Below are 13,016 nucleotides of genomic sequence, written 5' to 3'. Positions count from 1 at the left end.
TTTTTCTTTCGTTTATTTAGGCAGTACTATACCATTGAAAAATATATACAAATACAGTCCTTCTGTAGTAGTAAACACTAAAGATAAGACCTTTAATGTAGATAGATAATCTATGGTCATTTTACTGCTGCTGTGGGGAGATGATGTTATCTGAAGGGTATCCCCACGATAATAGTAGGTGTAGAATTGGGATGACAGCATGAAAGCTCTGCTGTTCTCTTGATAGGCCTAGATGCCCAAAGAAGAGCATTACATTGACTAGTGTGATGCTCTGATTGAGTTCCAAAAGGGGGCTCTCTCTGGCGGCAGGTGCTAAAAGTTCAATCATAGAGGAAGTTAGAGAGCCAGGGCAGGAGGTGGAATACATGGAGTGACTTTAAAAAATTACCGGTATATATAAAAAAAAAAAAATAAAAAAAAAAAGCCACCCATGTTTTTCTTTAGAAAAAAATAAAAATAAATCTGTGACAGAAGTGTCCCTTTAAATATTACAATACAAAAATTTTTCTTCGGAGGATTCAAATAATCTCTCCGATGTGTGTTTATCTGTGAATAAATCTAAAGGCTGGAGCTTCAGAGGACCACATAACAGACCACTCAGCTCCTGGCATCTAGTGGAAGCAGCTGAGGCCTTGTTCACATTTCCATGTCCGTTTGACGTCCATGAAAAAAAAAAAATAATCAGTCCATGTTTCATCCATGAAGATCTCCATGTTTTGTCCGTGCGTCCGTTTTTTGCACCTTGTGTGTGTCATCCGTATTACACGGACACTGCTCAACTGAAAGCTAATTTCCAAAGCATCTCCTATTAGTGATCAGTGAAAAATAGACCAAACACGGATGCCATCCGTGTTTTTTCACTGAACCATAGACTATAATGGGCGTAAAGGTGTATTCTTTAGGAGGATGCACAAGGATGGAGTCTCTAATGAAGAGTTGGCAGGGTCCGGTAACAAAGAGACATACAGCCAGTATACAGCGCTCGCATACAGGTGTGCTCAGTTTTCCCCTGTCCGCACAAGACGCTGTGAGAAGAGAGTATGATCTTGTGAGACAGGGTATATCTCATGAGATCACACCGCAGTTGCCACTGGCCTCGTTGCCTGGACAGTCCCTAAGCTATAGGTTAATTCTTCCTTGTGAACCGAGGCTGCTCCAGGGGATGATCTGAAAATCAGGCACCAAAAATAACAACATAAATGACTTGGTAATGGCAGGGGCTATCGGAAAAAAGCCTTATTCAGCGCAGCGGTGGCTCTCTAGATAAGCAGACAGCTGCATTACTATGACTACATGACAGGCCCCCTTTAATGAAAAGCTATACATTACAGACTGAAAGGGATTTCTCTCTGCTTGGACACCCACAGGAATAACCTGCAGCTATAAAGATGGAGGAGCCGAATAGACCGATATATATGGTTTTGCGAGAAAAGATTTGGCAAAACTTATAATAATAAAAATGAATATTTTATTCATTAATGGGGTTGTTGGGATTAGAAAAACATGGCTGCTTTCTTCCAGAAGCAGCACCAGACCTGTCCAGAGGTTTGGTTTGGAACTGCAAGTCCATTCCATTGAAGTGAATGAAGTTGAGCTGCAATACCACAAACAACCTGTGGACAGGTATGGCACTGTTTTCAAAAGAAAGCAGGGGCTATAAAAAATATACTTAACGCTGCAGTTCCATGCCAGTCCATGCAATGTCTTGTTCACTTTGGTAGAAAAATGATTTGGGGGGAAAGGTGCAATTCTTCACACCAGTGGAAAAAAAAGACTTCCACGTCCTGTGGTTGATATGGGAGGAAGCTGGTTTCCTGGCCTTTATCATGGTCTGGATCACAGACGGTTGATGCAAAGGCGTTTGGGAGAGAAGCCGCAGAAGCAACTGGGGCCAGCGGCCTAGGTGGAGGAAACCGGGCCTGTGGAGATAGATGCTGGCAAGAAGATCCTAACAAGGGAAGTTCCTGGGCCTAATACAGTAGGTACTCAACTTCAATGCCGCCCATCATTTGCGATGCAGGGGACCCAGTTACTGGGCCGGCAGAGTGGGGTGAGGCAGACCTCGGGTCAAGATGCTGGGTCTCCCTGCTGAGCTGGACGACCCGATAGTGGATCAGGCAGGCAGCCTCTCAAAGACCAGGAATAGGGTGAGAGTCCAAAGTCGCTTGCCAGGGGTTAGTAAAGGAAACTGGCTGGTGGGAGGTGGCGCCGCTGCAGATATTGTCCCCAGGACCAGCAGGATCACCTCTTTCAGTGTACTGTCCCTTGGGGAGGGCAGTTACGCTGGTAACTTCGGGGTCCAGAGACTAAGGGAAAACTATAGTTGGCAGGAAATGGCAGATTTGGGGGTCCATCGTGCCTCATTTATCTTACAAAGGTGGAGAAGGAGCAGCGGGTTTGGTGACCCACTGGTCTTGCTCCTCCTAGTAAGGGAAACAGGGAGCAATGCTGCCTGTAGACCCGCTTGGTAAAAAAAAAAAAAAAAAAAAAAAAAATTGCATACCTGCCAGGTGGACTGGGAATTTAAAGTGGCCCTGGATAAAAACTAAAAGTGGCCCCGGATAAAAACTAAAAGTGGCCCCATGTTGTCAGTGGGTCCAAATTGACAGAAGGTAGAGCCAAGTAAGTGGGGGTCAACTCAATTAGGCAAAAGAGAGAAGCATTATAGTGTGCTACACTATGTCATATGGTTCTGCAGCAGAACCAAATAGCAAAGTGCAGCACAATATACTGGCCCAGCAGAACTTCTCAGGACAGCACCAGACCACTAATTTAGCTTAGTCCCGGTAGGAAAGGCTAAGCTGATGTGAGGAGTGAATAATTAATGGCTTAGAGTCTGCCACCTAGTAGCAGCAGCTATACCCAAGGATTCTGTGCCCCTGAATGAGAAAAACATGGCTGACTACCTGCAAAAACAGAACCACACATGTCCAAAGGTTGTTTATGGTATTGCAGTTCAGCTGTAGCCACTTTAATGGAGCTGAACTACAACAGGTGACACGCTGTTGAAATCAGCGCGACCGTCACTATTTTATGCTGTCCTAGGTGAGTTCAGCATAAAATTGATGCCAGTTTCCCTTTAATAAATGCAACTGGTGCAACATGAAACGTAACATGATTTAATTTGTTTCCCTCCATGTGCTTTAAATTTTGCCCTCCTTAAGAGCCCTTTACATCGCACAGATTACAGCTAACGAGCATTCATAGTAACACTCATTAGCAATGATCAGGCAGTGTAAATGTACCGCCTCGTTTAGCTTGTTCATCGGGTAATACGATCATTTGTGCGCACATCTAAATGATCGTTTATGGCAGCAGATCGTGATCTCCCACCAGCAAACGAGTCCTTATGGGGAAGAGCGATAGCATTAGCGGGACGGCCACCATGGGACATGATCCCCAGAGTTGTACGGGTCAGAGGACTGCCTTGCCAACAAACGCCCCAATATTTCCACAATGGCTTTATTGGTATTGGAGACATCCTGTACCACCCTAGACAGGGAATGCGCCCATTCCGGTTCTACCATAGGCTGGGCAGCAGGGACCATTGGGTCTGGGGCTGAGCCACTTGATGGTGGAGCAGCACATGCAAAGCAGAGGGAGTCTGACTGAGGGGACAGAAATTTTGCGCAACACGATGCACAGAAAGGACTGCCTGCTTCGGGACCTAGGGTCTGGGCTCAGACATAATGACCACCCTGCCGTCCTAAATGAGGAAGAGGGGGAAGGTTAGGCCCTGTAAGAAGGGACAAACAGCACTTACCCTGCCAGTGCCTTTAGACACCGGATGTGGGCGGTGCCCACACTCCCTCTGCTCAGCTGACCCTACAATTACGCCAGCCTTTTAGCGCCAGCCCTACCATCCTCTTTCATCGCCTGCCGAAGCAGGCTGCACAGAAGCAGGGGCCTAAACCAACAATGCCGGTGGCAGGCCTGGAACCAAGCCAGCCCGCAGAGACTACAGAACTGGAAAACGGATGCCCGACACCAGACCTGCCGCCCCCCGCAAAGACTCCCTCCTCCAAACGGGAGCAACTTCCCGGAGGGGCCCAGCCTGGTGGGAACCAGGTAATTTGGGGAGGAAAGGGTACTGGAAGGAGGGGAGCACCCTTGTGGCACATTTCTCTATCCCTTCTTTTCTTTTATACTCACCTGTCCGGCGTCTTCTGCCACCCTGGCTCCAGCCGGATCACCATCTTTGGTGTGCGGCCCCTTGGGGAGGGACACTACACCGGAACAGAGGGGACTTGGTAATCAGAATGCTGGCGGGAAACAGAGGCTTTGTAGAAACCTCTGGTCCTCCTTTGCTTCTGGAGAACGGGAAGGAACAGGGAGCTTGGGGGACCCCCTGGTCTCCTGGGTGGGAGTGCAAGCAGCTTTTAGGACTGCCTGAAACTCCCGCTAGATAAAAAAACAAAAACCAAAAAAAACACAGCAGACCTACAACGCAGGGGGGTCTGCCTCCTACAGACACTAAGCTAAGATGTATTTAGCTTAGTCCCTGTAGGAAGGGTATAGCTGAAGGGGAGGAGCTTACACTTTTTGTGTTTAGTGTCCGCCTCCTAGCGGAGGTCAAGCCTGTGTCCCCCAATGATACGGATAAAAAAATATATACTTTGGACATCATATACAAAAGAGGAGAACAAATAACATGGAAGAACATCAATTCTTCTCTTACTTTGGCAAATATCTTGTAACCGTGATTATCTTGTCTTTGAAGGTCACCTTGTGAAATGTCCGTCCCATACTAAGCCAGTACTGATTTTCTTCTTCTTGGTGGCTTCGGGACACCAACCCTGGCAAAGACAAAATAGATAATAAAGCTTGGATTATTGCGACTAAAGGCAATTTTCAGCAGGAAAAAATATAAAATGTCTGTACCTCGTCTATAAAGTGGGCTGCTGCTGAGTGGAGGTTGAGCAGAAGAGGTAGGTTTTGGTTGCTTTTGCCGAACAATTATTTGGTAACCCTGCATGAGCCTTTGGCATATAAATTCTTCAAATACCTGTTGTGCCGTCATCTGTGTACCTTCTTCATCACGTCTACCGGACATAAAATAAATGTTAACTTATTACTATATTTAAAGAGTATATGACTTTAAGACTTTTTTGGGCTTCCTCAACGTCTTTTTCAGATTAATTATTCCACTCTTCATCTGCGCAGCTAGATGCATTTACTTCAGAAGCAGGGGGGCGTTTACCTTCTGTGGAATCTGTCAGCACTGTACTGCTGTGACATCCTTTCCCTTACTTCCCACTATGTTTTCAGTTCCGGAGCTCATAGAACAGATAAGGAGGGGGAAATCACATTTACAGAACGGTAGGACACTCGTGAAAATTCATAAGCATGGTAGAAGCAGTTATTTTATCAGGATCTCCGCTAGCTCTGACACTCCCCCACTTTCTCTCTGCCTTCTGTTACTAAGGATGGTTCTTGCCTGACAACAGGTAGTGGACTGCAAATTAGGTGGAAGTAAGACCCCTAGTGGCCATGACCACAGCATTTTTTCAGGTGGATGTAGGCATATTTTTTTATGAAGTAATTTAGAAATTTGCTAGTTACACCATTCTCTATTAAATGAAATTGTGTGAAAGGACAGTGCCTCTTTAATTCTGTTTATAGCACCAGTCTACAGTGCCTAAAAATCAGCACCACTACTATATTTTTAGTCATTATATTAGTATACAGTATTAAAGGGGCTTTCCAAGATTGTAATATCAATGGACTATCCTTGGGTAGTGGTCATGAATGGAACAGAAGCATTACCCCTATTCACTTACATGACAGCAGTGCTGCAGTACTGTTCATGACTACCATCCAGTGTACGGAGCTGTACTGTTCCAGTGCCTTTTGGGAGGGCAGCATCTTCTTCAAACAGCTGTTTGATGAGGTGTCAGGATTGGAGCCCCACTGATCTGATATTGACCTATCCTAAATGTAGGTTATCAATATTACAGTCCTGAAAACTCCTTTAAGGGTACAGCCACACATGACGAGGATGTAAACACTGCGGGTTTATTGTGTCAAATCCACAGTGTTGTACAATACCAGCAAAGTGGACGCCAATTTAAGAAATCTCGTCCACATGCTGCAGGGGAAACCCACAGCATATACTCAGGGAAGCACCTAGCCTTTCTGCTGCCTGAAACGAAAACTGAAATGCCCGGTTCAGGCAGAGTGATAATGATGACACCGGCCTCTGACAGGCTACAGGAACTAGGACTAAAGCCTATTAGAGGAAACGGTGGGCCAGCGAGACATCACTCCAGTGCCCCGTCGCAGCATTCAACTGTATTGCTGTCCTAAGTACAGCAATGCAGTTGAATATGTAGAGATGAGCGTTTCCACAATGAAAGCGCCCATGGCCCTTCTGCTGGCCCCCCTCGCCTCACCTGGCCTCATTGGTGGTGCACCCCTGCATTAACTTATTTGCGCTGAGGTTTTTTAATCCACAGTAAGTAAATTTTTTGCTGAAAATTGTACTTGTGGCTTTCAATTTTTGCAATCCGAATGTTTTTTTTTGTCCTGTCCTACATTCTCACCTGTCCAGATCAGCCTCTGGTAGTAAGTCATAGCAGCCTTCCGTATAATCATTCTGTAGGCTCTGCTTATCCGGGAAGTAGTCTGTGGTGAGTGGTAAGCAGGCTGGGGTAGTGAGAGACTTCCAATCCACCCCAACTGTGCAGCAGAAGCCAGGCACTATGGGGGGAGCAGACAGCATCAAAACTGCCCAGAGACCGTAGTGTGTGTGTAGAAAGGTGAAAAAGAACCGTAGCCGTGAAGGAGGTGTAAGAGATATAAAGTGGTGAAAGAATAAGAACAAGAGATGGAAGTAAACGAAAGGCAATGGTGTGCAGACAGTAAAACAGGCAACATGAAGAAGTGAAATAGAGGGATGATAAAATGGAAACAACAAAATTAAAAATGGAATAAGAAGACAAGTAAAAAAAAGTAAAGAGTTGTGTACGGAGGAAAGAAAGGAGATGGATTTGCAAATAGTTTGGGATAATTGGAAAGAAGAAAATGTGTACAAGAGGGTCAATTTGGGAGGAAGAGCCACAAACATTGGGAGAGAAAAGGAAAAGAGAAAGAGAGAGCAGGTTAACAATGCCATGCTTCAGCTGCATTACGTCCCATCATGCATTGGGAATATTTGCCGCTTGATTAAAACCACCAACAGAAATTCATGTGCCATCACGAACTAACAAGAACATATAAAATATTTCAGAAATTCTTCAAATTGTAAGTCAGAATACAACAAGCAAGCAGAAGGAGGCAGTGTGAGCAAGACATGTGCATGGACAGCGTAGTATAGAAAGGTCACTTTTGGTCTGCTGGTTAGAACATTACAATTTGTATTACAAAGAAATGCAACCGCCAGGAGGAATCATGCCCAGAGAAACACCGCAATCAATTATGCACAGCAACACGAAAAGCCATGTTATCCCTCAGAATCGTTTTCACCATTCACTACATCAGTGTACAGACATCAAATAACAGGACTTTGTTTATTGATGACGTTACAATTACTGTTATTTACTAAGATTGTCTATTAAAGGGAGTCTGTCACCTCCATATAGCCATATACAGCGCTTACATGGCTCTGTAGCACACCTATACAGGATTGTAATGGTACCTTTGTTATTTTCTTTAGACTTGCAGAAGCAGGAAAAACGAACTTTGATTCGTATGCAAATGAGCACTCGCAAGTGCCCAGGGGCGGAATGCACAGTGTTGGAGCCCAGGCTGCCCTGCCTTTTTTCATAGTTTCCCTGCCCCAACCTCTGCATGTGCCCGCCCTCCTATTCCCTTGAATCATGCTTCGGTCCAGCCGAGATCCCGCGCCTGTGCACTGCCTTGCTGGGCTGGAGCATGCACACTGCGATGCCCATTGTGGGCACAGCATCGCTTTAACTACTGTGCATACGCAGGTGTTCCGTTAGATTTCCCTACCTCATGAAATTTCTCTACCTTTGTCACTTCCAGGCGGACCGGACATGAGGAGAAATTTCACAGCAGAGTTAGCTGGACACCGGCCAACACTGCGCATGCGCTGGGAGCCTCACCAGCGGTTAGAGTAGGGAAAAATTACGGGCCAGTGCGCAGGCGCGGTGATCGGATGGATGTTCTCAGCTGGACACCGGCACATGCGCTGGGAGCCTCACCAGCTGTTAGGGTAGGGAAAAAGCACTGGTCCTAATTTTACCCTTCCCTAACCGCTGGTGAGGCTCCAAGCGCATGCGCTGTGTCGGCCTGTGTCCAGCTGAGGACATCCATCCGATCACCGTGCCTGCGCACTGGCCCATAATTTTTCCCTACCCTAACCGCTGGTGAGGCTCCTGGCGCATGCGCAGTGTCAGCCGGTGTCCAGCTAACTCTGCTGTGAAATTTCCCTACCCAGTCGTTGTGCGCCTGCGCGGCGCGGCACACCTCCTCATGTCATGTCCGGTGCGGCCGGAAGTGACGAGGGTAGGGAAATCTCACGAGGTAGGGAAATCTAACGGAAGACCGGAAAACGCCACATTGCAGCTGGTTTTGCGCTTTTCACCGGCACATGCGCAGTAGTTAAACCGATGTCGTGCCCACAATGGGCATCGCAGTGTGCATGCTCCGGCCCGGCAAGGCAGTGCACAGGCGCGGGATCTCGGTTGGACCGAAGGATGATGCAAGGGAATAGGAGGGCGTGCATATGCAGAGGCTGGGGCAGGGAAACAATGAAAAAAGGCAGGGCAGCCTGGGCTCCAACACTGTGCATTCCGCCCCTGGGCACTTGCGAGTGCTCATTTGCATACGAATCAAGGTTCGTTTTTCCTGCTTCGGCAAGTCTAAAGAAAATAACAAAGGTACCATTACAATCCTGTATAGGTGTGCTACAGAGCCATGTAAGCGCTGTATATGGCCATATGGAGGTGGCAGACTCCCTTTAAACACTGGACTAATAATCAGCGCACTGAGCATAGGAACCACAAATCAGCAGATTTGTACCTATGACACCGGCTGACCTGTTAGATGTGCACTTGGCAGCTGAAGACATCTGTGTTGGTCTCATGTCCATATGTGCCCGCACTGCTGAGAAATATGAAGTTTTTATATATACAAATTAGCCTCTAGGAGCAATGGGGGGGGGGGGGGGCTATTACACCTAGAGGCTCTGCTCTCTCTGCCGCACCTGCTCCACTTTGATTGACAGGTCCAGGCATTGAAAACAATCACATCTGGCCCTGTCAATCAAAATGCAGAGAGCGCTGAGCCTATACGTGCAATGACAACGCCCCCTTTGCTCCTAGAGGCTCATTTGCATATATTAAAACATTATTTTTCTCAGCAATTCAGGCACATACGGACATGGCACCAACACAAATGTCTTCAGCTGCCAAGCGCACATGTAACAGGTCAGTCAGTGTCATAGGTACAAATCTGCTGACAGATGCCCTTTAATGGGCAGTATGAATAGGAAAACAGATCATTTTACTAAGCGCCAAGTCACCCCTCCATTCACACGTCACATAAATTGTCATCTCCGCCCCACTCACTAGGTTCCGAACAGCAGAGCAGGCTCTCAGCAGGAGATTCTCTCTCTTTAGGGTTAGTAGCTGTAGTAAGAGAACAGGAAAGCATTAATGCAAGCAGTTATTAACACCGGTGCTATTCCTTCAGATGCTGCTGTCACCTGTACTATGGATCCTTTGCCCATTCAATGTGGCACTTCCAGAGAACTCCTCAGTGCTCCCACAGGAGTTGCTGTCCAGTGGAGTTCGAGGACCCCCATGTCTACAAGGAACGGACAGGCATTAATAAGAAATTGTTCTAGTGTCTATGCAGTGAGATGAGACACTTAAAAGGAATCTGTCTGGGGAAATGTGGGGCGGTATGCTGTAGAAGGAACATTACAGATTTGATTACACTCCATATTCACGTTTAGATTTAATCAAGTTCCAACAATTTTGAAGGCCCTCCATATACATCAGAGTATTGTGGGCTGGACCAGCCGATAATGTAATGTGTATCAGAGTCTACACTGGTCAACAGCTGAGGAGAGTGATTGGCTGCACTTGTGAGGTGCCAAATCCAGGTGCGTCAAAGTACTTTGGATGGGTTCACATCAGGTTTTTGCCACCTGTTTAACGTATACAAAAAACGTATATGTTAATGGATGCTTCAGACTGATGACATACAGTGGCATCCGTTCACCATAGAGTTCCATCCTAACGTATACATATTTTTACCGGACTCTGCAGGATACAAAAGCTGTTGTGCTTCGCTTTTTTTTTATCCAATGTATATGTCAAACGGATGGCAAAAACATGATGTCAACCCACCCTAAGTGACGTGTACAATGACGTGCCTGGATTCATCACCTCGCCGCTGCAGCCAATCATTGTCCTCAGCTGTAGACCACTGAGCGGAGGACAGTGATTGGCTGCAGAGGTCACGAGCCTTATCCAGGCAAATCATTGCTGCCGTATGAAAACAGAGGCGGGAATACTGGACCAGCACCGCAGAGAATGGCACTGGAGAAATGGGCGAGTATAGTTTAAAAAAAAAAACATTATTGAGGTTTTCCAACCCCATTAAAGAAACCCATCCACTAACAGTTCAGAGACAAGTTTGCAAGTTGACTCACCAGTCAACTTAACATCACTTACCTGCCAGTAGCTTCATGATATGCCAGCTCTAGAAGCTCTGCTGAGGAGTGAACTAATTCTTTTTGTCCACTCCCCTGCAGATCTGCCATGTTCTGACGTGTTTGGTGATGAATTTGTATGGCTTCTCCAGAAGGTCCTACAGAAAGTTATATTTTTATACATACAGTAGCTAAGAACCCAACCAAAATATGAACAACTGGTCAAGACTCAACACCAATCAACACTGGAAGTAATGGGTTTTCTTACCCACAGGAAATGTATGCATCCATCTCCGTCTATTAGATGTTAGCTTCATTGGCATGCGTGATGGTGCAAAAGGGTTGATAAGAGCTCTCTGTGGATGGTATCCCCCAGGGCGGATGTGCAGCATTGATTCTGCACTCCCAACATGGAACCTGCCAGGTGCACTTGAGTCCCGCTGCTGCGATTCCATCATCCTCTCTAAAAAATCTGTAGTATAAAGAGAAAACAAAAATGAAGTGCAAGCACTCCCTATATACAGAGATTAGAGATGAGCGAATCGAATCCCAGGAAACGGAATCCCACGAAGTGGAATTCGATCCGAATTTCAGGATAAATTTAAATTTGCCTTGAAGCCGAATTTCCTCATGCTTTGTGTTAGCAAATCGATTTTCCCTGAAATAGTGTAAAAAAGAAAATTTCTTAATATTCCCAAATACCTTTTATAATGTTATAATGGCTTGTTTTGTCTGGGGAGCAATCATCAGGGGAAATAAAATGGCCGCCGTTCTATTAGTCCACACAAAACCTGTCCTAATCACAAAAGAGGACAAGTTACTTCAGAACACTGAGCTACCGAGCTGACTCATCCTCCTCTGCTCTGCTCGTCAGGGACTATGATCCGGAATATAGATGATAAGAACTTTAGCTGAATCTCTGTAGGTATGGAGTTCATGAGGAGACATGAAGTACAGAGAGGAGGTGGAGGTGTATTAATGAGCAGCAGCACTTGTATGCAGTCTCCATTACCACAGTCTGTCCTGTCCGTCCTCTCTGTACTTCATGTTTCCTCATGAACTCCATTCCTACAGAGATTCAGCTATATTCAGGACCCTAATCCCTGATAGTCAGAGTAGAGAGGAGGATGAGGCAGCTCTTTACCTCAGGGTTGTGAAGTAACTTGTCCTGCTTTGTTATTAGGACAGATTTTTGGTGTACTAACAGGACAGCAGCCATTTTATTTCTCCTAATGATTGCTCCCTAGACAAAAGGAGCCATTATAACTAATGAAAAGAATCTGGGAATATATTTATAATAAAGTAATATTTGAGTATTTTCATTTTCTTAATTCCCGGAGAACCCCTTTAGGCTACTTTCACACTGGCTTTTCTGGGTCCGCTTGTGAGATCCGTTTCAGGGCTCTCACAAGCGGCCCAAAACTGATCAGTTAAGCCCCAATGCATTCTGAATGGATAAGGATCCGTTCAGAATGCATCAGTTTGGCTGCGTTTGGTCTCCGTTGTATTTTTTTAGACGGTCACTAAAACGTAGCTTGCAGCGTTTTGGTGACCGTCTGACTATGTGGAGCCATACGGATCCGTCCTGACTTACAATGTAAGTCAATGGGGACGGATCCGTTTTTCACTGACACAATATGGTGCAACTGAAAAGGAGATTTTTGTGAAACTCACCTGTAAAATCTTTTTCTCGTCTTTTCCATTGGGGGACACAGACCATGGGTATAGCTTAGAGGTATTAGTAGGAGGGACACTATGCAAATGAAAGAGCTCCTCCTCCTCGGGCTATACCCCCAGACTCCACCAGGAGGAACTCAGGCGTTGCACAAGCAGTAGGAGAAGGAGCAAGAAAAAATCATGGAAACCATCGGACCAAGCCATAAGGTCCAACCAGAAACAGAAAAACTGAACTAAAGACCCCTCCTGCAACAGGAATAATGGGTGGGAGCTGTGTCCCCCAATGGAAAAGACGAGAAAAAGATTTTACAGGTGAGTTTCACAAAAATCTCCTTTTCTCGTGCTTTTTTCCATTGGGGGACACAGACCATGGGACGTCCAAAAGCAGTCCATGGGGTGGGAAAAAATATCAGCACCGCCAGGAGGAACGCCCCAACGGTCAAACAGGAACCACAGCCTGCAAAACCCTGCGGCCAAAGCCGCATCAGCCGAAGCCAGTGAATGCAACTGACAAAAATTTGCAAAGGTATGCAAGGACGACCAGGTGGCCGCCGTACACAGCTGAGACGCAGAGGCACGACTGCGTCTTGCCCAGGAAGCCCCCTCCGCCCCAATGGAGTGAGCGGCAATTCTAGCCGGGGGAACTCCACCACAAGCGTGACAAGCCGCGGAAATAGCCAAGCAGATCCAGAGCGCCAAGAACGGCGGACGGAAG

The 13,016-nt window shown here is 46.3% G+C and overlaps 1 protein-coding gene across 9 annotated transcripts in view; it reads right to left on the bottom strand.

Moving 5' to 3' along the window:
- DEPDC5 (DEP domain containing 5, GATOR1 subcomplex subunit) overlaps positions 1-13,016 on the bottom strand; it is a 78,308-nt gene that overhangs the window by 18,952 nt on the left and 46,340 nt on the right. For 5 of the 9 annotated variants that reach the window (XM_044275490.1, XM_044275487.1, XM_044275484.1 and 2 more), the window contains exons 21-27: positions 10,893-11,096; positions 10,647-10,782; positions 9,671-9,771; positions 9,534-9,593; positions 6,543-6,726; positions 4,882-5,042; positions 4,679-4,796 (exon numbers count right to left, since the gene is read on the bottom strand). In XM_044275490.1, coding sequence (XP_044131425.1) covers positions 4,679-4,796; positions 4,882-5,042; positions 6,543-6,726; positions 9,534-9,593; positions 9,671-9,771; positions 10,647-10,782; positions 10,893-11,096 — 964 coding nt within the window. Of the gene's footprint in view, positions 1-4,678; positions 4,797-4,881; positions 5,043-5,238; positions 5,932-6,542; positions 6,727-9,533; positions 9,594-9,670; positions 9,772-10,646; positions 10,783-10,892; positions 11,097-13,016 lie in introns of those variants that run through there. The other 4 variants (XM_044275485.1, XM_044275486.1, XM_044275489.1 and 1 more) reach the window with 4 other exon arrangements.

This window comes from Bufo gargarizans, chromosome 1, assembly GCF_014858855.1.
Source record: "Bufo gargarizans isolate SCDJY-AF-19 chromosome 1, ASM1485885v1, whole genome shotgun sequence".
Lineage (NCBI taxonomy): Eukaryota > Metazoa > Chordata > Amphibia > Anura > Bufonidae > Bufo > Bufo gargarizans.
This window is presented reverse-complemented; position numbering and strand designations above follow the sequence as displayed.